The following is a 25,540-nucleotide window of genomic DNA, read 5'->3' on the forward strand; positions in this document are numbered from 1 at the left end:
CTGAGTGCATTGTTCCCTTTCAGATTGACTGAGACTCTTTTATTACCTTTAGGGGCTGTTTCAGTGATAATCTAAAGTCTCTTTTCTACCCCTTAGCCTGCCATGGTTGTTCATCTTAACCTTTTTTTTTTATCATATATGATAGTATAATTATCAGATCAGAACATTTCACAATAGTCTTAGAACCAAATGTTATTTGTTTTACCAAAATCAATTGTGATTTCCTCAGATAATCATTTCCTTATCACATATGTGTAAACTTCAGTGTGCAAAGTCTAACAATACACTTAAAACTACATCAAGGAAGATGTGAAGAGAATCCAGTGTGTAAAATGTGTCAGGTTTTTGAGAGGTGGAGTGTTTTGTTCTGCTAATATGTCATCAGGGGCGGTTCTACACGGGGGCCTACAGGGGCTAGTGCCCATGTAAAATGTCCCTGGTCCCCCTGTGGCCCCCCTGAGTTGACTGAATATATATATATATATATATATATATATATATATATATCTTTGCACTTTTTCTGCTTATAGTAGTCATCATGAAATGAGGAAGGGACATTGCAGCCTTTTTTGCCCTAGTAAATAAAACATTTAGAGAAACATATCAAGGTATTGAGAGAGCTGAGGAGCTAGAGAGAGAGCCAGAGCCGTTTGTATGATTTTAATGTTTAAAGCAAAATTAAAGTATTCAATGTTTAAATATAATTTGTTTCCGTTTATTAATGTGCCCCTCTGATTAAACACTGCCCCCCCCCCCCTTGGCCCCCCCAGTAAAATGTGTCTAGAACCGCCACTGTATGTCATTGAGCTTTCTTCTGCTAAACCAAACCAGCCTCTTTTGAAATGTTAACGTGACTGTTATATGTGATTGATGAGTTTGAGAGAAGAAAAAAAAAACAATTTGCATTGTTTAACGGTAAAATTCTACATTACTTTATTATCTCTATCAACATTTGCAAGTTTGAGTCAAAGTTTCTTTCATTGTTTGTTGTGGGCTAGCTGGTCCTTGCTCTGAGCATTGTTATCATCTTGTGACAGGATGTATGTTTAATGTTTATTCTAATATGTTTCAGCTTTATATATACTTTGCCTACATATGTATATGTCTTTATCATGTACCAGTGAATGCTCACCATGCAGGATTTAAAACCAGGACTCAGGACTTAAAGAAGCAGGACCTGCCTTTCAACCTTTAAGACTTAAGAATAGCAAATTATTTTGCCTGAGCCAGTGAACACTCCTAGGTGCTCCACCGCTAAGGAGCGTCTTTGTGCATCTGCATCATGCTTCCCAAAACAACTAAATATTTAATCATTCAGCACACCAGCTCTGCAGCTGGCTGATTGAACAGACAATATAGACTGTCAGTGAGTCAGAGTGTCATACAGTGGATAGATATTGCTTTTAACCTGCTATCAAGAGGCCTGGGAATAATGCTCTGTCTTTTGAAGCTGCCTGGAATGGTTTCCCCTTTTGGGTCCCTGTGGACATGCTGATGCAGAGCAGCGCTGGCTGTGACACACATTAGTGTTGACAGCAGGCTGCCCTGCAGGCCTCCCTACCCACTGTTCCCTTGTCCCACCCTGTCCAGGGCATGGGTGCATTCTCACAGACACTCCAGAGATGAACTGGATTGCTATGGTCGCCCATCAATATGCATAAATACTTGGCTTGTATCAAAGATATATGACCTATATTATTTGTGATGTATTTTCTTCACCAGTCGCCAATTACATTACACTAAAGACACTGTTTCAATGAATATATTACAGTATTATGGATTTAATTGTTCTGCATCCCACCCAAAAGTAACGCAAAGTTTAGGGAGACACTTTTGTTTTGTCACTGAGCTTTCAATAGCTGGACTCCATTTGCAACACTATGAATCTAAGATCATGTGACTTTTACTATTTGTAAATATGGAAATGTTTCAGTCAGGTTTTTTTGAAGCAAAGTCTTCTTTAGAAAGAAGTACATGAGTTCAAATTAGTAGGCAACTGTTTCGTTTCTAAATTGTTTAAATGAGTGTGTTTTGTATGTCTGTGTGTGTTTGTTTGTGTGTGTGACAGAGAGACAGAGGGAGTGATAGAGAGAGAAGAAAGAGAAGGAGAGAGAAAGAGTTGTCGGTTAAGAGTTCTCAGATGAGTCATGCAAAGTGGAAATGATCAATGAGAAATATTAAAAACTAATCAAAAATGTTTGAGCTCAGGGTGAGATGCAAAGGCAATTCATACTTTCGAAAGTTGTCTCTTTAATTATAAATCATGTTATTTCTATTTAATTTCCATTTATTCTATTTTTGTATCGCTGTCTTGGTCCATCATTTGCCACCATTTACTGAAAGCTCTCACAGGTAATGAGATTTAAGAAATCTTACTCCGTCAAACTTATTAGTATTATATGATGACTGTCAAAGATTTTGCATTTTAAGGTGAAACAGACCACAGGGGATAACGCTCCAGATAATGCTCCAGATAACCCTCCAGATAATGCTCCATATAACGCTCCAGATAATGCTCTGTCGCCGTACTGGCACACACTATTCTTACTCTCATTCACAGCATGGCAATTACTTTGATGCACACATTTCAAATGATCGCACCTATTACAGAGGTCAGTGCAAGAACAGTGTGCTTCAGATAACAAAGGAGCAATCTGAGTTATGTCCTCAGGGACATTCTGCGACTCATCATTTAATGGTTGATGATCTCAGAAAAGCACTATCTAAATATATCCTGCCAAAGTCTATCTTCATGATGTGCATGGTAAAATGAATCAAGGAAATTCATATTAGGAGGATTTTAAATGAAATGAAAGTTTTATCCTTTACACCAGACACACAATCTGTTAGATCTGGTTTTACTGTAAGAAACTAGTCCACGAGGAATAGGTGAGACTGCAAATAACTGCAAGAAAATAGGAATGGTGTGAAAAACTAAACAATGGACTCAATTCTAGCTCCTATTTTGTAATCATTGTCCCTATGTGCTTAAAAAGGATGAGAAATATTTTCTTTCTATCTATTGGTAGATGAATGTATTTTAGGAGGCAATTAAATGAAAGTGGAAATGCCTAAAGAAGAATCGTACTATATATAATTCCTGCACCTATTGTCAAAGGTGTGGTACTTTTTCCAACAGTGGGTCAGAACAGAAACAAAAAATACTGGTTCCCTGAGAGATGAGTTGTGGAACAGGTTTTGAATAAACATTTGGTAAATTGTAAAAATATCAAGGCACACATCACATTTTAGTAAAGTGTTTCACATGACTTCATATTTTTCTTCCAAATCCATTAGGGGATTTGGAAGAAATTTGATTTTTGAGGGGATCTGCAAAGTGAAAGCGTTTTAGACTTTTCCTAAAAGTATTTGAAACGTTCTAAGTGGTTGACAAACCTGTTGGGCAATGTCTTTCTTCTTCTTCTTATTGCAACACTTGACAGTTGTATTTGATCATGAGGAACAATTATTCAACCAACTCTGTTCACAACATTCATTACTATTCATTACCTACAAGTTTCAAGACTGATACATTTTCAGAAAGGGGGGAGCTACAGTAGAAAGCATAGCAACAAAAGGTGTACATATTTATTGTCTTTGATACGATCCAAGTTACAGAGATGTAGCTTTAGAAAAATAAAATAAATGTTAATATGACACATAGTGTAAATGTCATACTACATGACAATAATTCATACAGATTTTAACAATAGAAATCATTGAAATAATGTATAAGGTGGAAAGAATATGCATATCTGTAGAGTCAGTTTATCGGTTGTCAATTAATGAAGTGTGACAAGAACAACAGAGGAAACGTCAGACATGACATAGAAGTTGAGACATTTCCTTGTAAAGTGCCATTGAAATATAAAAGCGGTAATGAAATACTTCTGCAAGATTATCTGTCATGAACCACCATTTACAGTGAATATCTCCCAGGACCATTACATGCTGAGCAAACCATCACTCTCTTTGTACTATCTCCATTATTTGACTCAATCCCATAAATTGCCACCATATCAATATATCAATTTGTACCCCCCACAAAAGGCAAATCAGATGATGGAAAGTATGTTTATGTTAAATATTTATATAGAATGAAAAGAACCAAAACTAAACGTAATGCTGCATTAGAGTATTAGCAGAGTTTAAATGAAGATAAATAGTCTAGCATTCAGAAATGTCATGTTTAACAGTCTACAGGAAGTGTTTCTGAGAAGTCTCCTTATAAAACCACACTATTGTATTGATCATGCCATTTATAACCAATACATATTTCCCCATCAAGATAAAGAAGGTATCCAATTGTTAAAATACTCCTTGTAAACTAAACCAGACCACCAGTCCACATTTGACTTCTTGCTCTCATCAAACAAGCACTTGCTCTTATTCTTTTGTTGTATGAAATTTCATCAAACTTCTCTTCCCCACCCTTAATCAGATGATGAAACGTGAAACAATGAAATAGTTCATTTTTGGAATCAAAAACAGGGTGGCAGTTTTTTTCTTTTTTCTTCTTTCTATTTGGCCTTTTCGGGAGCAGATGAGACAGCCAATGGTTCTGTTTGAACTCCTGCATCTGAATGGCGTTTACCCTGTAAGTGAAAAAACAAACACATTCATTGATCCAACTATTTATATGAGCATGTTCTTTTGGTAGAGATCGACTTGACCTATGCTCCACCTAGAAGGCCACACAGCTGCTATATTTGAGACATTGTTTCCATCTAGTGGGTGTTTGAAGGAACAATGGCGGAACAGTGTTCACTGCAGCAGAAAGCAGCATGTTCAACAATGGCAATCATGAATCTCACGCCAACATGGTAAACATAGGTTCTGATACAATTTGAGCAACTTGAACAAAAGGTGCTCGTCTGACCTACCAGATTCTTGAAGAACAAGTGGATGGAGTTCCTCTTCTCCATTTTCCTGGGTATGTTGGCTGGATCTTCTCCACTCTGAGAGGTCGCTGACTGGTTGTCCACTGGGGCCTCTGGTGATGGGGCCTTGGGGGTGGCCTTAGGCTCCTCCTTAGTCTTCACAGCCTGGGCAGCTTCAGGCTCGGCAGGAGGAGCAGATGGCTCCTTCTTGGGCTCTGCAGCCTAGATACATTACAAGATCAGATGATCAATTGTAGGACACTGTGTGAAGCATCAAGCAAGGATCCAGAGATGATTAGATATTTGAAACTGCTATAGTAGTATTTAAATATATTGTTTAGTACAATGAGACACACAATTGATGTGACTCAGCATATTCTGTGTTGTTGTATGACAAGTGAACAAGCAAGCATTGCAGTAGCTATTAAAAGATATACATGATTATAACAAATAATTAATAGAAAAGAGGGCCTTTGTCAAAACAGCTGTTAAAGCATGTATTGAATGGTCGATATCATTTATTTTCCCGGGATAATTCACACTCCAATGGAGGTTGTTTCAATAGGGTAGTACCAGCATCTGAGATCACTCTTGTTAATTTGTCAATGGCAGGCGTGTCGCCATTTACCCCTCCCGTTGTTTTCATGAGGAGTCGGACTCCACTTGCTGAGGCCGTCTGGACTTTTGAGGCCATTTGATCTAGCAGCACCTCAAATTCACATTGCACTGTTATTCTCTATGATTCGCATTTCTAATATTGTCTGAAAGTTACATTGACTGTGCGTATCCTGAATTATGCATGTTCTGTATAAAAATCCAATTTTGTATGGAGTAGAAGTACAGTCATGAGTATGTGATATTATTTACCTTGCTGGGCTTAAAAAATGATTTAAAAGTAGAGGCTTTCGCAGGAGCTTTTGTTTCCTCTGGAACAGGTGGTGGTTCTGGCTTGGGAGAGGCTTCCAGAGTGCTCGCCTTGGAGGCATCCACCTTCTATAGGAGGCCAGAGGGGAAGGCAACACAAAGATATTGAGCTTCAGTCACCAGAAATAAAAGCGTAAGGGAGCGTTGGAAGCAAATGTCTGCCACCTGCGAGCCACAGGAAAGATCCCACTAATGAGTAGAGAGGAGGACGATGCAAATATGCATAGACGTGGTCCGATACCACAACTGTCAGAAAGCAGCATGCAGTCCACAGTCATCATGTGTGCAAGAATTACTGCTATCAGTAGACTGCTATTCACTTCATGCATCCAAGCAAAATGAGAGAGACGTGGCGATCACAAGAGAATTATCCACTAATTTACCTGGACTTCTATTGTTTGTGGCACCACTTCTGCTGTCTGTGGGAGTGTGGGAGAGCAGAGTGATGTCAATCACCCCATAAACATATGAAATACATGGCAAGATGTACAGCAATATGGTTCAATGATCAAATGTATTGGATACAGTAATGGAAGGATTGGTGTCTGGTGTTAATATGGCCATTTAGACTTATAACATGGGTTGGATTGATTCAAATTTAATGTGTTCAAATGAATGCATGTAAATGTAAAAAGAGGAAAGGTAGATATGACAGATATTGAAACATGCTGATACACATTGAAGGATGGACGATCAGACCATGGTGACTGTTAAGCTGTTTCTTTGAACAAAGGGGATGGGAGAAATGTGAAGGGAGGAAAAGAAAAGCAGTCCGTGCACTAGACCTTTGAAACTCCAACCTTTGAAAAGTTGCAATGACATCATTAATACAATTATATGATAGATGAATGCCACAGAATGCCACTGTGCCATCGGTTAAAAAGCATGTCCTTTACCACTGCACTGGGCTTCACAGGGGCTTTGGCTCCACTTGATGTGGCACCCTTGGCTTTAGATGCCTTGAACCAGAGCAGTACCTCAAATTAACATCAATCTGTTATAATCGGACACATTCAATGTCAAAAAAGATTTCCTGTGAAGTAGCTCAACTATGATTTTATGTTGTTACTTTGTATATGCAGGTGTGGATTTACCTTTGGACGGAAAAGTATGCTGAATGGACTGTCTTTTGACGACTTTGCCTTGGCAGCTTCAGGTTCTTTGGCAGCATCCTTTGCTTCTTCTTTGGTTATGCTTTTGACAGGTTTGGCGGCAGTTTCCCCTTTGCTTTCCAGTATTGGTGGTGCCGGGGGTGGTGGTGGAGGGATGGACATTCCCTTTGGTGCTGTGGAAGCTGGAGCATCTACTACTTGGGCAGCCTATGAAAAGGAGAAAGAATCTTCCCATTAAAACTCCTCAAATCATAATCAAATATACCAGAATGTTTGTACATTCTGTACATGTTTGTATATGTAAAAATGTGAAAACAACCAAGCAACATTCACTTTCTGCAAGATGTACAGTATACTCACAGCTGTTGTTGGTGCTGGAGGGGTCTCCTTCTGAGACAGTGACAAATGTAAACATGAGAGTGCTGTTTCAAAAGTGTATTTACAATTTTGGCTCTTCTAAGAGGTTGTGTGCAACGCCTGTCTCTATAGTTTGCTTAAGAGACCTGCAGAAGTCTCTTTAGCAACAGGCTCCATGTATTTGGATTCCATGACTGAGGAAGATGCCATCTGCCCTGCATGCAGAGCTCTTCTCAGATTTGATAAAAAATGGATGCCAGTTATGGCACAATTCTGACACTACTACTGATTTAGTAATAACTGAGTAAGTTATGCATTACAGTATTCTTCTTTTAGGGACATATTTAGGGTATTTTCCTATAGGTCTAACTGTAGATGGGGCCTCACATTCTGTGATACTGAAACAGTAAGATTTTGAGTCATGATAATAATAACTGCTTTTACTTTTGTGAGGTCACATTTACTTATTTAAACACAAATCACATGAAAAGATTACCGTCTCTCCAAAGGGTGTTACACACTTACAGTATGTCACGTGAAGAGCATGTGATTAGTGTACTATTGCAAATGAGCAGTCAGTGCAAAGGCCATGAAGAAAGAGGATTGCTTACCGGGTCTATGGCAACATCTGGAGAGGCTTTTTCCTTTTTGGGTGTTTTAGTGGGATTAACCTGTTTAGAATGGGAGTATTTCAATAAGTTCATACAACCAAGGCATATGCAAAAGCATGAGAACATTTCAAATTAGTTTTCAATTGTATAATGTAGGAATGTTTTAAAGTAAAATGCAGCAGCCATGTTCAACGGGACAGATGTCTTTCAGTTATACAGACATTGGTGCCTATGTAAGGATAACGACAAGGTACACAAAGTGCACATAGATCCTTCCTGACAGAGCTCATACAGTACATGCAGCCTCACTGAAACATCCATTGTGCTCTGGAGATGGCGTAGGCCTGCCCTCGCTCTATCTTCACACATCTCAACTTCCAATTGCACAGGCCTCCCTTGTGAGCTCACATTATGGGACGAACAATAGGCCACCACATTCCCGCATGTTCAAAGACTTGATTAGCATAGGGCTGGAGCAATGTTAACTCTTTAAAGAGGCATCATTCCAAAAGAAGCCATGATGAAGAGGGAAACACAATGGTGTCTTGTGTAACCTTTCCTTCAGACATGGTCAGTGGAGCACACATTTCTTAGAGACGCCTTCAGTGCCCAAGAGACTGCCTTTAGACACACTTTCACATACAATAAGGACAGTATCTGACAGTGCAACACAGTTTCAAGACAATGACAACACTGATGAATGTCAGGCGTGTTCAACAGCCCCAATTTTTTCAGGTTATAAGGAATTGATTTCAGTATCATGTTATTGTGGCAATTTACTTGGAGATTTACCTTGTGTATGTACCATAGATGCTCAGTTGACTATCATGACGTGTTCAATTACTATTAATTACTACCTTATGAATCCAATCCTAACCATAAACAGATGTTACATCTTCACAGAGGTGCAGTTGACACTCTCTTAAAATGTCATTATCTTCAGATATACAGAATGGTTGTACAATATTTTATAATACGATTCACTTGTTTATGTCCAAAAAACACATTTTGATTTGGTATTGAGATGTTACACTCAATTCAAAAGGAATAATCCTTATCACAAAAATCACAATGAATGATACAATAAAATAGGCCCAAGCGAAATTTCAACTTACTAGTGTTTTGAAGAAGTTCATAACTGTATTCTCTTCAGTGCTCTCCCCCTCTTGAGTTTCCACAAGTTGATCCCCGTCTTTACCAGCCTCAGGTGTTGTGCCTTCCTCCGGGGCAGGGGTGTCAGACACACAGTTTGGCTCCTTAAATGTCACTGAATCTTCCTTTGGCTCAGCAAGTTCCTATGGATAGCCACAGAGAATGAGTTCTCGGAGATGTGTTGGAGCAGCAGAGGAGCTGATATGCAGGCACTGTTAATCAAAGCATTGAGCAGGGAGCACAATTCCAACCATGCCTCTGCCTACTCAGGGCTCTATCAACAATCACCCTTTTATTAATGTCTGTGCCCACCCCAACAACCCCTATTGGTATTCTGCTATGTTCTACACTTCTGGCTCTATGCTTGGAGAAATGTAAGACAATGTTTCTATCTTGCTTCAAGACAAATTCATATTTGTTAAATGTACAGCTTTTTTATCTGATGAGAAGGGAATGGATGCCACATCAATTTAACATAGATTATTCTTAAATATGACAATGATCATTCATTATTCAGGCATGTGTACAGACATCAACTAATAATGTTTTTAATTGTAGTTGAGTCTACAATAAAATGCAGTCTTGTGTCCAAAAAATTTCAGAATGTGTTATGTTTCCATCAGCACAGCTGTCATAAAGGCTTGAAAAAGAGTGGGGTCAAAATGTTGAATTCACATTCAGTTCTTCCAATTATCATTTGCTCAAGGATGTGTGTTTTTCTGGATACAGAAAGGAACCAAGCATGAAGCGATCCTGTGGCCTTGAAGTCTCAATCATTTCCCTAACTGCAATTACATCCATTTGGTCTACTGATTGGCAGCTTACTTTTCCAGCAGATAACTATGGTTCAACCCCAATCAAGTACATATTATGTGTGAGTGAGAAAACATGATCTTACAGCAAGGGCATAGTATAGTATGCTGATGTGTACTGTCTAAAAGTAACAAGGCAGAAACTTACAATCTTGCCAAGCAATTAAAATTAAGCAAAGCATTTAACCTATAATGTGTCCACGGCCTTTAGTGAGCCTTGTTTGTGCTTAGATCAGTTGGGGCTATGTGTCTATATACGGGTGAAGTATTTAGCACATTTCATATGAAAACTGTTCACGCTTTATTTTAGCAGACAATTTGTGTTGATTTGTGATGTATTTTGAAAACGTCTATTGGCACATACAAGCATTATTTATACATTACAAACACTTTAATCAAAAAAATATTATTATTATTATTTATAAGTATAGAAAACTTGTAACATAAGCCTTGAATGTAACCACAATGTTACATTCAATCATGTCGACAGTGTGATAGTGTGATTCTATCATTTCACGTCACTCTCCTGTACGTCCACTTCTAGTTTAATGCAAATAGTGTGGCCCTGTGCAACCGACTCAATTTGTACAAGCTTAAATTGGGATTTTACAAAACTCTGTTTGCAAGCTGACTCCAGATGATTGAGCAACAGTGAAAAGGATGTATCATCTGGAGGTTTGCTGAGCACCTTGCTACCATCCTCTTTCAGTTTCACAGCTGCACTACTGTCCTCCTTAGATTCAACCATGGCCTCTACGGATTTCTGGGCACTGGAAGGAGACGATGTGAGATCAGGTTCTTCAGTGCTGAAGTCCATTTCAGAGTCTGATTTACATAATTGTGCTCTCTTTTCCTTCTCAGGCTGTGGGCTGTCTTCAGCTTTCGCTGCCATGGCCTCAACCTTTGTTTTAGCCTCAACCACAGCCCCAACAATTTCCTCAGCCCCAGCAATTGCCTTTTCAACTTCAACCTCAGTCTCTTCATTTTCAGCCATCACAAGAACCTTGGTGATTGCCTCAACAACACTGGAATCAAGAACACACACCACCACTTCCGGGGCAATAGATGTTCCCTCGGCAGAAGGACTTTCTTCCACGGGCACATCAGGAGAGATGGAGCTAGATTCAGAGTCTTGAGTGGTTTCTGGTTGTGCATCAGCTGCCACATCCTTGTACTCCATGATAACACCCAATGCTGTAGCACTCTCTCCTTTAATCTGATCTTCTGGGACTTCCATGACACCACTGGAAGTTATTTCTAGGATAATAGGAGCCTCTTCACAGTCTTTATTCTCACCATCCTCATCTATAGCCTCAACCTCAACAGCCTCAACATCAGCACTAGCAATTGCACCTGCAACACTGACATCAATCTTAACATGCTTCACCACTTCAAAGGCAAGGCTGGTGTTTTGGTCTGCTGGTTCTGGATCTGATCCACTGGGGGGTGTTTCTGCTTCTGGTTGCAATGTGTGCTCCACCTTTGAGTGTTTTGATTTGCTCTGTGTCGAAGTTTCAGCTTCACACAATTTAGATGCGTCAGCAAGCCGATTTGGTAAATCCTTTGTAATGAGAAGCAACATCAATGTTTATGAGGGATGAAGATTTATAGACAATCTGTTCCGGGGACGTGCACAATCATATACTTACAAATGACAGGAAATATGTTTATATATGTTCATATAAGTTTATACTTACAGATTGTGGGTCTTCAGCTACAGGTGAAGAGGGATTTTCATTGGGGATATTTGTCTCCTGCAAGTTCTCCACGATGGATGGTCTCTCTGTTTTCTTTTTGAATAGCTTGTCAAAGAAGTTAACTTTTTCCACTGTCTCCTTGGGATCTTTCTTGGGTAAATCAGGGGAGGGGATTTCAGTCTCCTGCTTCTGCTCCACATTCTCAGGGAGACATGTCTTCTCTTCAGGCACAGGATTCTTTGAGTCATCTGTCTGGTCAAGTGCTATCTCCAATGAGAGGGTTGATGTGGGTGCCTCACAACTTTTCTGCACTGCAACCTCACTGACAACTGCGAAAGAGATAGCAGTTGTTTGTTGTTACAGGAATCAGGGCGGTGACACCACATATCCCCTTTTTGGGAAATCAGCTGGTGTACTTTACCAAAGGAGTTCCCAGTTGATAGAACCACCATGATGAACTATTCCAAAGATTCATGTTAAAAGCTTATAGGAAGTCACATTAACATGTGTTTGATGACAGGTAGAATTAAGTGACATGGTTTAAATGATGCAAGTCAACATTAGGTCTTCAATAAGCTTTGAGTCATGGGAATCCTAGTACATGACTGTTGATCCACAGTAAGACAACACTATGACAGATCAAATAGTTAAATTAGGCCCATACCTGAGGCAACGCCTTAAAATCACATTGCAGGCCACACCACCCAGTCGTCCTTCAGGCTTTTGTGTTTACAGAGACTTATGTGAGGTTTAGAATTTGATCTTAACTAAGCTAACAACTCAAGGATGAGTCGAAATGTCATGTAGCTAAGGAGCTGACATCAGCTGTAGACACATCATTGCACAGGCTGGTTAAAGGTTCATTATGGTAGTGAAAAGTAAGGAGGTATTCAAACACCAACAAAATACATTGACATTAAGCGATTATTAATCATTGTCTGTGATTGATAATGGACGTATGATTTACTCACCATTGTTTTCCAAGATTTTTACAGTGTGGCCATTGAGTCCTCCATTTTGATGCTGCAGAGTGACTTCTTCAACCTACAAGCAACACAGTTGTAGAAATAAAACACCCTGAAAGTCAACCAATAATGTCCATGCTGTGGCAGAATCATTGAATATATCAAGACAATGTTGGTTCCTGTACCTTAGTTTGGAGCCCATTTTGTTTGTGAGTAGATTGCTCATTCCCCATCTTTACCCAAGAAGAAAACGTGCAAGTACAGATCAACAAGCAACTAAAATACATTGGTAGTGTGTTATAAACATAGAAAATATGTGATAATATAGTATTTGTATAACTAATTGAAATCATGTTTGATTTAGAGGAAAACAGAGGGATCTGTTTGCTTTACTACACAGAAGATTAAAATATTTATTGTACCATGCCTTAGATTACTTACCTCAAGTCTCTTCCTTCAATATTTAATATATTTAAATCTTGTGGAAAAGCAACAAGGGCTATTCGTTTGTTATATTCTCAGCCTTCGGAAAACTGAAGGTGCACTTGCTTTTCAACCTGCTATGTAGTGTACTGTGGATATCCTCCAGAGCACCCAGTGTTAAGTCTGATCTTGAAATGGGCGTGTCTTTCTTTCATCAATAAACTAGGTTTTCTTCTTGAACCGAACCTACAGCTTCATCAGCAAAGGTCTCTGTCACAGCATCTCTGATCCACTCAGGCTAATCTGAGTTATCTGATTTCTTCTTCATCATAATGTGACGAGTTTAGCTCTATCAAGCGTATTTCCTCTGATATCACGGAGAGTCTGAGTCACAGTGAAGGGTGGCATATGTGCTGATTAAGGTGTGGTTTGGAAGAAACAGGATGTGTGCGAAGGATATCCATGTCTGGAATAAACCACTGGCATAACCATGTATTTACTGTGGCACTAATCCAAACAGTTAACCAGTTAATTAAGTTTGTTTGGTTTCTTACTGAACCTCACAACAGCTACTTCCCATATCAAAGAAAAATAAAATAGTAAATGTTGGCACCCAATTACGTTACAATGTATCCATGTTCAATACTGATATCTTTGTTTGGTCAGAAGATAATATTGATTTGGTAAGAAGACCATTGACAGCACCGATAACTCCTAATCAAGACAAACAAAGACTCTGCTAATCTAATTTTCAAATGATTGAAGCTTGTCACATTTGGTCCATGGTGACTTCATGTGAACCTGACACTATTAGGCAATCATTCTAAAGGATTTGAGAGATCCATCTTAGAGCTTCTTTTACCTATAATGTGCATAATCAAAATAAGTGTAAACACTGCAAAGGTAGTTGTAGCATTAGTATAACAATTGGTGTAAAGGTCATATTGAAATGGTACTTGTAGGGATCCTTGGTACACCAACATACAATATCTAAAATGGTAATAAAAGGAAACATCTCACAAAATGATGATTATTCCAAACAGGAAACAAGACCACAGATGTTGATACAGTAACCAACTGGTGGAATAGCTTTTGGCTTAAAGTGGAATAAACAATACATTCTAAGCATTCAAACTAAATTCCATGGATTCACTGATTTGCCAAACATCTCCCACTGCTGCAGAGGAGCCGTGTAGGGGCCATTCTTTGAAAAACGTTTTCCATTGGACCAGCTGAAGAATTCACCGCATGAGAAATAATAATAAACATGACCTTTCAATAACAACAACAAAAATAATACATGACTTCTGTCAAAACTTTCAACAAAGGAATTCAGAATAAAGACAATATCTGTAATATAAATGCAATATGAGGAAGGAAAACATTGTACTGTGGCCATGTTGAGGCGGAGCTCAGATTTCCCGAGTTACTGTGAACTTTTGACAAGGACAAAAGAGATTAAAGACCTCAAACAACCTCTGTTCAAAGATCCAACTCAAATATTTCGTCTGTTTAATTAACCAACCATTTTAATGTTTAATGTGAAATCTACAATATGTTTTTTTGTCCTCCCGCACCTAATATAAATGTGTTGCTTAATGAAATTTTTCCATGTGTCCCATCCATACAAATAGAAAACAGTTGTTAACCTCTAAAACTCTAGTAACTCGTGCATTCAACAAATATTTGAACCTGGGAATAGTTCTGTTTGTTGTTGAATATTTGCAGAGTGAAAGTTCCGGTTCCTCCAATCACCTGTTTAAATTGGAATGCATTTGCACACTTCCTTCAGCCCGAGGGTTTGTAACAATAAATTATTAATTGCCTGTCACAATCTTTTTAAGGTAAATACATTATATGGCAGCATTAACTATCACTATTGTGATTGAACATTAAGAACAATTGCATCAGGCAAAGATGAAAGGAAAACCGCATGTTTTTAGAAACTGAACATTTTAGGCTGTGGAATGTTCCGACTTGTTATTTTGTTGAATTAAAAGAATTGCTCACAAGGTGGCGGCAGCAAGTCACATTTAACTGACTGACACACGCGAAGAAGTAATCGGGCGTGTTCTAAAGATGGCAGCCACCATGAAGAAAACGGTTGTAAGTAAAAATCCAATTCAGCCATGAGTCTGTTTTAAAGGTTTCGCAGCCACAATATACTTTTTTTGTAATGGTGAGGTTACGACACTTTACTGCAGTTTTTTGTTAATGGCTTACTAGACTAGTCAGCAAATAGGCACTAGAACAAAAAAAACCTCGTGCATTGCATTGGGGAAGCAAACTGACAGCTGATCTCTTTTCGCACAAATATAGCTAGCACTGGCTGTTTCAAACATATGATCAACCTAGAAAAACGACACCCTTTTGCCAGCTTTTGCAATATGCAATTAATTTAGTTATCTTAGCTTCGGTAACTAATTTGCTAACTGGCTGCCAATTAGCATTGATGATATGTTTACTGATACACCTTAATCTTTGTTCCTCCTTCCCCACAGGGAGTTGAAGACGTCAATGTAACGTTTGAAGATCAACAGAAGATCAACAAGTTTGCACGGAACACAAATCGAATGACTGAACTGAAGGACGAAATAGAAGCTAAAAAGGCAAGTTCAGACTTATCATATTACATTCTCATGTTACATTTTCTTCCATGATGGCCTTGATTACCAAGTAACCATGAGTTGCATTCACATCACCTGGCTGTTTGCTGTTATAATACCAATACGGGGTCAATAATACATCCTTGATTTACTTACAATCTACCTTATGACTGATTTGTTATTGTGTACCTTGATGATAACTGCAATTGCTTATTTTCTATTTGGTTTAGAAATCTCTTCAGAATTTGCAGGACGCCAGCGATGATATCATGATGTTTGATGATGACACATTGCTGGTCCCATATCAAATTGGGGACGTCTTCATCAGTCACACCCAAGAGGAGACGCAAGAAATGTTAGAAGCTGCAAAGGTAGCTGGTCAATTATTTTAGTCTAATTATCCTTTAGTGTTGAATGGAAACATTTAAATAATGGTTTTGAGCAGAGCTTTACATCCATATTTAATTTTGTCCACAGGAAGGGCTAGAGCAGGAAGTCAAAGACCTGGATGGGCGAGTATCAGCGATACAGCAGGTGTTAGCAGATCTGAAGGTTCAACTTTATGCCAAGTTTGGTAACAACATTAACCTGGAGGCAGATGAGAGCTAAATACTGCTGGACTTAACAAATCAACTTTGACATTTATGCAGTTCACAACTGATACACGTCATTTGCATTCACAAGTTTAATGTTTTTATTTTGTACCTATTGTACTATCTAGTACTGATGATGGTGGTGATCCAATTGTTATTATTTCTGTTGTGGGACAAAAAGATGATCTCAAGCATGGATTGGTGTTAGAATAAATGCTAATAATTCAACTGGTTTGTTGGCATTTTTTGTTTACCATTGAAGATAGCGTTTCAATAGGTACATTAATCCCATTATAATAACGTTGTTGATTATTTCAAATGGCTTGCTAAGGACTTCTTCCATGCTGCTTGGATTTAGATTGATTGAGAGAGCAGAATATAACAGACTTCTTAACAGCCTTCTGAATTGAAGGGAAGCCATCTAACAGGCTTCTGTCAAGATACTGTTTCATCTAGACATTTGCTTCATACGATCAATAATTATCAATCAGTATTGATCTAACTGAGGCTATCTTAATTCTAAATGAAGAGATGAAGGCCATAATACTCATCAGAATACATTGACTATTGAATGTAACAATGACAAGATAACTGATATGCATTGAGTGGGGGTATAAATACAAGAGTTTTGTTGGTGTTCTGAAAGGTTTGGATGACATGGGGTTGCTCAGCTGATGAGCATCACCACTACAGACATTTGTGTAATTAGACAAAGTCTCTTCGCTTCATTCAAACACTGAGAAATAGGAACACTGCTGTGTGTTCAGTAGAATCATTTCAAATCAAATCCAGACAGTCGGGATATAAACTGTTTTGTACTGGAATGCAGTTTTTGTACAGCAAACCACCATGTTGGCTCCTACCAGGACATAATATATAGACCTCATTAAAGCATGCCCTAAAGTCCTGCCTTCTTGAGCTAACAAAGTATCAAATAAATAAAGTTCAGTGTTCTAGCGTATACCTCTGGTAGATGGAGGTCTCAATTAACAAGTTCTTCTTCCCATGGGCTTCCTGCTGAACATTCACTGTGAAGATTAAGAGGGATTCTACCCACATAGTGGCTTTATGCACTGCTTGTTAAACCCTGGCGCTGAAGAATGCATGGAAATGACAGAACTTATTTCCCAAGTGGTCTTGTTTTCTTTCTCTCTTTCTTTATCTTTCCCTTGTCCATTGTGTTGTGAGTTCTCATTCGTCTTTGTCTTTCGTCCTGTTTTTATGTTCATGCATGTCACTGCAAAGGGATTCCATTTTACATATTAAGTAAAGTCCCACTTCAGATCTTTGTAAACTGAACAGCTGTTTTAACATTATGACTCCAAGAGAGGGAATCAGGAAGGGGTTCAATTGCCATGAAAGTTTGCACAAACAAGGAATTTACTTTGGCAGGAAGGTGCATACATTCAACAGAGAAGTCAGTCGACTTAATTGACATAAACTGGGCAAGTGGTAATTTAATAAAGACATTTTTAAAGCAATGGAAACTGTCAGTCAAATAACACTCCAAAATACTTCAACATGAACACTAATGTTTGAATATAGTGTTACATTCCCATTTTCAGTTATCATAATAGTACTGTATTTGAAATGCTTCAGATGTACCAGCAGAAACAGCCCAGCAGGTGTCTCCATCTCCGTATGAAATCAACACCACAGACACCTTCTACTCTGACTTTCTGAATGCAGTATTATATCACAATATTTGTTTCAAATCTAAGATGAACAGCTATACGATAGTGTGAGGGGCATACTGTATCTGTGGGTGGCCAGCTGCTTGGGAAGCTTACAGTACTGCCTACAGTATTTTCATTTGTTTTTAAATGCACACAACTTCAATATCTTTGATACAATTCCTTCACAGACGTTTTATCCAGCAAATACTGAAGGTTTGTTGATGTAAGGCTGTGTTTTGTGTGTGGACTATTTGCTGGTGTCTCTGGGCTTGTGCTCACCTCATGTTTCTGAGGAAAGCTTGCTCTTTGTGTGGTGGAGACTATCTCATGTTAGATGATTCACTCAATCTTCAGACAAAACCATAGCAACTGTTTTGTTAAGGATCTACTCTTTCTCAAACTTTAAAATGATATGCCACGCAGTGTGCCAAAGCTACATGTCATTGATAGTCAGAATTAGGGACATTTATTTTGATTATGGGATCTAGGCTACATTCTTCTTACATTCTACAAGACTATGTGGAGCTGCTACATACTCTGCAACAGCAGAACATTTTGTTTTGTGTGATGTAGTGTCATGAGATGTGGGAAATATTGAACATTTCCTATAAAACTCCTTAGTTTTGACAGCTCAAGTATGAAAGATTATAGGAGCATGACAAGTGACAGTCAGGGGATATAAGAAATATTATAAGCCTAAACCAAAAATACATAGAAACATCTGAAGTGCAGAGAGACCACAATATTGGGACTGAGAGTGAATGTCATAGTGCAGTGAAAGAGTATTACACTCAGGGTCCAGAGGAACTGCCACTTTAGGAATTATCATTGACTGAGACTTTAGAGATTAATTTATATCCTGATAATTACATTTCCATCACTTTCTGTGGCCTCCGGAAATAAGCCTGCTCCTTGACTGCCATGTGTTTGTTTTGAAGAATATTGGCAGTGATTTTTTTTCAGGAATACCCTTAATGTCAACGGTTTCATTTCAGACCATCAAGTTGATAGCCCTGGACAATAAAAATGAAGAGACTCAATGGCAGTAGTAAAGCAAGACTGGTAGTCTGAGGAGAAATATGAGAAAATACCGGTAAGATTTCAAACATATCATTTAGATACTGGGCATCCTCTTTGATCAGTAGTCTCTAATATGCACAGATGACTGCTTCACATCACAAATGCATTACCATATCCACCACAGCACAAAGAATCAAATATCCCACCAAAAGTAATAAATTGGAATTCCTCCAATCGTTTTCATGAATATCATTACCAAACACCCATTGACAATTACATTGCAAAGACCTTGACTAGACTGGCAAGGTTTTCAAACACAATTTAAAGTACAATAAATATTTTTCAAGGAAGTGATGGAAAACTCGATTTCACATACAAGCTGTCAGAAGAGACTCCAAAGGTCAACAGATATCATGTTTGGCTGCAAACAGAAAGTTTGCACACCAACAGTAATGTTGACACTTAGTGTGAAATTATTAAGAAATCAATGCAAAAAATCATGTTTTTATCGTGAATCATGTTTTTACAATGACTCCTAATTGCTCCAGTCTAACACTAATCTGATAGAGATGGAACTAATTATTCTATTGTGATGGTGACCAATCTACCCAGAGTTCAGCAAACCAGGTGTTTGTGAAACAAAGACGACAGAACACTGTCCTCCATGCCACTCAAGCCCCTGTTACTGGAGGCTGGTTTCAGTGACAAGGTGTTTTATTATTAACACTTTGAAATGTGTTCGCCTAGTCACTTAGGTGCCAGCAACCAGGTGAAGTTGAAGTGGCAACAAGATTTTGGATGTCACATGTGTCTCTGACACACTAAACGTTATGATCTTCATACAGCAGTAGACATATGCTTAAAAAGTAAGACATTTGACCTTAAACATCCGTGCATATAAGCATAGCTATGGTCAAGTATATTAGTATAGTATACTATGGATAGAACCCTGAAATCTATGTATGTTAGATCAACAGACTGAGTTTAACACCCAGAAGCCGCTGTACACAGGTGTTCTTCCCACATTTATTTTGAGTGAGCTACAATGTCTACTTGTGTTGACACATACGCTATAAATACCACCTAATACTTTCACACTACAAAACATCTTAATTCAACTTCTTAAACCAAAGTCATGTGAAAATGCGGAGAGGTCAGCTGCCCTCAATATTCCAGAACATCTGACAGAATGATGCAACATCTGCTGCCTCATCTGCTTCTCTAATGAGAATTTCTGTTTATTAGAAATGGAGGGACACTGTTCTAATTGGTAGAAACACGAGTCAATCTGAGATACTTTAGAGATGTGCTATGAACGACTAAAAGCGTAGTAATCTACACAGGAGGTTTTCAAAGTCAAACTTTTTCTGATGCCACACAGCTAAAAGCTGCATTTATTTGCATAGCCAGTTTGTTTTATATAAAAAAGTACAATGTTTGTTTTTAATCATGACGTATTTTGCAGTCTGTAATTTTAAAATGTGTTTATTAAATGTATGTATTGTTGATTTGTGTTCAAATCATCCTTCTTCTCAACGAATAGTGTTAGATTGCAGCTTCAATCTGACGTGATGTTAAAGATGTATATTCCCTCAGTTTAAGTCACGTTAGCCATTGCAGAGAAAGATAAATTGTATTTAAATAGCTGAATGTGCATCTACATTCCAAAACTTTGTGGATACTTCTGGTTTTAAATCAATTTAAGCAGACCTTGAACCTTTCTCAATAACAGTGACGTTACCTGGGTTGGGATGGGTGGTCTTGTTAGATGAATAGATAGATCTCTGAGGGAAAAATACTGCTATTCAGATTCGGTCACGGTCAAGGAAGATGGATCCCAGAGTTCAGAATCAAACTGAACTCAAGGTTACAGTATTGTTTGTCATTCTTTCCAAAAAGGATACAGGTGAAGTGCAGCTGGCAAATGTCTGGTGCAAAACTGTAACCCTGCTCAGGAAATGACTTAATTCTTTATTCAACACAATTAATGTGTTCATAACAGCAGGAGCTGTATTTTCTAGAAAAAAGTGGAACTCATTTTGATTCAGTACGACCTGTCTCATAGCACACCCTGTTTCTGATTATTGCAGCAGTGTAATAGAGTCTTTTTCTTGGCATTTCACACGTTTGCTTTCTTTGTTAACACTGTGCCTTCTTTACCCACGGAAGTGTAAATTATTTTTGCATCCCATCCCCCCTGTATCCCATTCCTCAATAAATGCCATTTATTAGGTCAGTCCTATCAGGGATTCCAGCAAACTACGCAGTGGCATCACTTGTTCTAATGATTTGTAACAGCTGCATTGCAACACAGGAAAGATACTGTTGAGAGCAAATCACTTTCTCTTTCCTTCTGTGGTGTTAGAGGCAGCAGCGGTCCACAGGAGCTGAACGGTATCCTTCAGAGTCTACTTTGTCTGGGAGACATCACTTCTTAATAAACCACACAACCATTCAGGGACCTGTAAACCTCCCAGCCACATCCCTGGTCAATAATTAACCTTAAACAATAGCAGGCAGTTCTAATGAGAAACAGGGAGATGATTATTCCATCCTTGGTCCCACCGTAGAATCATTCTTTGCTGTATAACGTCCTGAATTTCCAGCATGTTTCCCCATATTGGTGGTAAAGTAGAGGTGGGCAGCTCTTTAAGTGTGATAGATGGCCTGTAGTTTTAGGCTGTTTGGTTCTTTATGCCTGCTGTCCTCGGGGGAGAAGGGAATGAGCCTTTGCTGCAATATAGTTCCTATAAAAGCTTTGGTTGCCTTTCGATCAGTATCAAAGGTAACACCCCTTATTTGTTAAAGGTTTTTTTCCAGCTTCCCTATCTGACTTCCATCAAACAGTTTCATGTAGCTAATCTATTGTGAAGTTATTCTTGAGTGTACTGTACATATAATACACGTACCAACCTCATCACTGTGTTTTAAGGTTGACACTTGTGGTTACATATCGCACTTTGTAGTGTGTGTGTGTGTGTGTGTGTGTGTATTGCATGGTGCATGTTGAAGAAAGTTTGGTGTGTTTGTGTCTAATCAGTATTTAGGCGGTACAACAATTTATGATAATCTGTTTATGATGCCACGGGTTTAATTAGCTGCTTGGTTGTCAGAAAGACTCCCTGAAGGTGTTGGTGGTTAGAAATGTCATTATTTATCAGTCCAATGATGAACTTGTCAAAAATATAATCAGTCAAGACAGGGTCAGAATTATATATTTTACTGATGACATTAATAAGCATCAGTTTATCATGTATATGATACGTTAATAATACTGTAATGTTCTTTTAGTGTGGTGCCTCTGTCAGAAATCCTGTTTGTCTCTGCCAGGGATGAAGTTCTCACACTGAAGTGTAAGCTTCACTTGCAACAATACCTAACACTGTAACTGTTTCTCTGTAGGAAGTCCATGTACATGTGCTGTCATAAAAACCACAATACAACGATACTGTTGGTGTTGATTTATAGTACAAATTAATATCACACATATCCACAACAATACACTCCTCCTTTAATATATAATGTGGAAAGTTTCTTGAAGTTTACACTGTCAGTGTTCAAAGGAAAATTAGTAAGCATTTCAAAGACCTGTAATTACTCTATCATGATGTACAGTCAAATAAAGGAGCAAACAGTAGAACTAACCATCAACCCAAGATGCTGCAGTTGGTTGTGAAGTATGACAGGAAGTCAAATACTACTGGCAGGTACTTACAAGTAAACAAACTTATCTTTGCTATATCCTGAATATTTTTCAGTCTGCTTCTAGTGACAGCTCTGCTGGAAATATTAACGTAATAAAGATGACAGGTAAGATATGAAGCATTCAATACGTCAATTTAATGTAATTTGACTTGGGTTGTATTGTCTTGAGGTACACAATTTCAGGAGGGAATCTCTTGATGCTTTTGCCCAATGGAATTGAGGCATAGCAGGGGATGTATAATGTAGTTATTAAAAGCAGAATACTGAATTATTTATTGTCACTTGCAGTTTTGCTCAATGACAAGGTCTCCTTGGAAAAGCGGTATTAAACTTTAATATTTTGAGGTTTCCAGGTTGAAACTATTGATTATCATTTTTAGAACAACTATTCAAATGACGTGACTATGCACTGGGTTTGTATTCTGAATGATAAAGTAACATAACTGTCTGTGTTGAATGATGGTTAGGTTTTATAACATGCATTGGACTCTATCTACAGTATGTGCTAAATGTGGTGTGTGTCAGCCAGTTGTTTTTTCGACCTATAGTCTAGATGACAGTACCACCTCATATCATCCCACTTTTCAAAACTCTAGAAATGTGATTAATCCCAAATGTATCTCTACATTGGATTACATACTTTTGATTCTGTAATGTCTACCATTGAATAATTTAGAATTCATGGGAGCATTTGAAATGGTGAAAGTTCCAGAGTTCCTTGACCTTCCGGTACTCTGCGATTCATGAGGCGATCCTATTGATTTAAACAGGTGTAAGGGCCCTCCTCCTGCAGGGAAAATGTAATCTTGTCAGAAAACTCCTGGGTTATTGCAGTTGACACTGTCACTATGGCTATAGGAGCTCCAAAGTCAAGGGAACAGACATTATTCATCTCCCCATAACCTCTCATTGAAGAACAGCAACACAGTTGCAACAGGAGGAACAGTCTTGTGTTCATACTAAAGCCATGTCCTCCAACTCATTTAGCAAGAAGTGTTGCTATGGGTTGCAGCTTTTTTGAGATGTTTGAAAAACAGTCAAATCAGATATTGGATTTGATTGCTTAGTAAACGGGACACAATTAAGATGCACATGGCTCTGTGTGTGTGTGTATATATGCATACACATGGGTGTGTTTTGTATGAGTGAGAGACTGTGTGCGTGAGAGTGTGTGTGTGTGTGTTTGCACATGCATTTATGCGTGCGTGTTTGTGAGCATGCCCAGATGACTTTTAAGCCTCTGTGAATGGGTATTTACCACTTGCTGTAGCTAAAGTTCACAGAAAGAGAGAAGGTGTGGAGGGGGAGTTGGAGCTGTGTAAAGTGGAGCGTGTGAGAAAAAAGGAAGAGTTAGATAACAACATGGCACAGAAATATAACTGTAAGTCACATTTTCTCTTGTTTTCTGTCCCCAGTGAACCATGTTCCTATTGGATGTTAGACATGTACCAGATAGTGTGGTAACATGTCAAAGTATTCTGTGCTGATGATGTGTGTAATTTCCATTCATGCTACTGGTTTGAAACAACTTTTTGTCAGCAACTACTAACTGTGGAATTTGATTATGTTTCTGTTTAGTTAAAACTAACATGAAAAACTACCTATTGTAAGAGTTTTACACATGCTGTTTGTGTTTTTGATATTTAACATACATTTGTTATATTTTTGAAGTTGGAGTACTCAATATCTAGACATAAAGAGGGTATATTCTTTGTGAAAGGGCTTTATTTTCTCCCACAGTTATGTGAGCCTGTTGTGAAATCCAGCAGGATTTTCTAATTGCAAAAACAGACAGATTAGTCTCGAGCTGAATCTATATCCCTTCCCCCTATTTCTCTGTCACACAGTGAAGTACTCCATCAGAGAGTACACGGCCGAAGACAAGGATGCCGTCATCTCACTGTTTCGTAATGGGATTTTGGAACACGTCTATCCGGCATTCTTTAAGGCCATGAGTGATCCAGACCACATTGGGGTGGCCCTCAGTATCTCCATGGCGGGATATGTGCTGGGAGGAAGTTCCTACTTCCAGGCATTACTCTTCGGGGGTGCCTGGGCTGGGCTGGTGTACTACTGTTGCCACGAGATTTATGAAGGCTACATGAAGAGAAGATTGGGCACAGACATGGCCGACATTCAGGCCAGCTTCCTAGACAACCCCGACAATGGTTTCTGGGTGGCAGAGGCAGAGGTCAATGGCAAGTCCAAGGTGGCCGGTGTAGTGGCAGTGACGGGGAGGAGGGGGGGGGGTGAGGATGAGGATGAGAGTGAGGGCAGTGGTGGCTGGAATGGAGGGATGATGGGAGCCCAAGAGATAGCCCAAGATGCAGGTGATGGTAGCTATGGTGAGGTTTCCCACATGGTCGTGTCTTTTGCTTGTCGCCGCAAAGGCCTTGGCACTCAGCTGGCTCAGAAGGCCATGGATTTCTGCAAGGAGCGTGGCTACTCTCGAATTGTCTTGGACACCAGCTCACCACAGGCGGCAGCCAACTCCCTTTATCAGAAGCTAGGCTTTGTTCAAACGTCCTCTCACAGTAACACACACGCTAACCGCTGGTTCTCCAAGCTGGCCAGAATCAATGTGATGCGTATGGAGAAGTTTATCTAAGACCGAAGTTACGTAGACATCTGCACCATTCATCCACCCTTAAATGGACCTCTATTTAGTAATACAGCACAGCACAGCCCAGCTTACTTCCAATCCAAAATACCTCCAGATACAGCCGTCATCTACTCACAAGCGGACAAACACAGCTATAACTGTACAGAGTATATTATATCATAATGTATCTTCTGTCCACTTTACAGTTTTCTAAACAAATTTTCATTTAGTTTATTTAGAAAATCAATTGAAGGGTTTTACTCTGTGGGGTATAAAGCCATAACCTCGGGCATTGGAAACAGTAAGGCAATTATTCTATCTCACCTGTTTGTCACAATTAATTTATACAACTTTTGCTGATGTTTACTGAGAAAACTCAAATTAATGTTTGTGAAACCTCCTTGG

At 38.8% G+C, this 25,540-nt stretch overlaps 3 protein-coding genes across 8 annotated transcripts; 2 read left to right on the top strand and 1 right to left on the bottom strand.

Annotated features, from left to right (window-relative positions):
• Positions 1–4,074: 4,074 nt before the first annotated feature.
• Positions 4,075–13,231, bottom strand: bcas1 (brain enriched myelin associated protein 1). Of its 6 annotated transcripts, none has more exons than XM_084681331.1 (14): positions 12,952–13,015; positions 12,696–12,743; positions 12,517–12,589; positions 11,546–11,874; positions 9,000–9,179; positions 7,885–7,944; positions 7,277–7,303; positions 6,899–7,123; positions 6,701–6,763; positions 6,188–6,223; positions 5,748–5,873; positions 5,509–5,589; positions 4,884–5,102; positions 4,075–4,595 (listed from the first exon to the last, which is right to left on the bottom strand). In XM_084681331.1, the coding sequence occupies exons 2-14, from the start codon at positions 12,741–12,743 to the stop codon at positions 4,521–4,523; spliced, it is 1,542 nt and encodes a 513-aa protein (XP_084537457.1). In that variant the 5' UTR covers positions 12,952–13,015; the 3' UTR covers positions 4,075–4,520. The 6 variants fall into 6 exon arrangements, with proteins under 6 accessions (XP_084537457.1, XP_084537456.1, XP_084537460.1 ...); XM_084681330.1 differs by having other exon boundaries at positions 7,277–7,306; positions 12,952–13,011; XM_084681334.1 differs by lacking the exon at positions 5,509–5,589 and having other exon boundaries at positions 7,277–7,306; positions 12,952–13,016.
• Positions 13,232–14,899: 1,668 nt separating this feature from the next.
• pfdn4 (prefoldin subunit 4) lies at positions 14,900–16,360 on the top strand. Its single transcript, XM_084680474.1, has 4 exons — positions 14,900–15,039; positions 15,435–15,542; positions 15,770–15,910; positions 16,017–16,360. Exons 1-4 carry the CDS (start codon positions 15,013–15,015, stop codon positions 16,146–16,148), a joined length of 408 nt encoding a protein of 135 aa, XP_084536600.1. The 5' UTR covers positions 14,900–15,012; the 3' UTR covers positions 16,149–16,360.
• Positions 16,361–23,895: 7,535 nt separating this feature from the next.
• Positions 23,896–25,141, top strand: LOC146251837 (N-acetyltransferase 8B). The gene is made up of 2 exons (XM_084681143.1): positions 23,896–23,914; positions 24,381–25,141. The coding sequence occupies exons 1-2, from the start codon at positions 23,896–23,898 to the stop codon at positions 25,139–25,141; spliced, it is 780 nt and encodes a 259-aa protein (XP_084537269.1).
• Positions 25,142–25,540: the final 399 nt, after the last annotated feature.

The sequence above is a fragment of the Hypomesus nipponensis genome, chromosome 18 (genome assembly GCF_054491055.1).
Source record: "Hypomesus nipponensis isolate SF chromosome 18, ASM5449105v1, whole genome shotgun sequence".
NCBI classification, from domain to species: Eukaryota; Metazoa; Chordata; class Actinopteri; order Osmeriformes; family Osmeridae; genus Hypomesus; species Hypomesus nipponensis.

Excerpts from the sequence above, each read along its gene's own strand:
- bcas1 (XM_084681330.1), bottom strand. The coding sequence starts at position 12,743 with ATGGGGAATGAGCAATCTACTCACAAACAAAATGGGCTCCAAACTAAG. Across the intron at positions 7,124-7,276 it reads CTCCAGCACCAACAACAGCT|GCTGCCCAAGTAGTAGATGC; the intron begins GTGAGTATACTG and ends TCCTTTTCATAG. Across the intron at positions 5,590-5,747 it reads CATTTTTTAAGCCCAGCAAG|GTGCTGCTAGATCAAATGGC; the intron begins GTAAATAATATC and ends TGTGAATTTGAG.
- pfdn4 (XM_084680474.1), top strand. The coding sequence starts at position 15,013 with ATGGCAGCCACCATGAAGAAAACGGTT. Across the intron at positions 15,040-15,434 it reads CCACCATGAAGAAAACGGTT|GGAGTTGAAGACGTCAATGT; the intron begins GTAAGTAAAAAT and ends CCTTCCCCACAG. Across the intron at positions 15,543-15,769 it reads ACGAAATAGAAGCTAAAAAG|AAATCTCTTCAGAATTTGCA; the intron begins GCAAGTTCAGAC and ends TATTTGGTTTAG.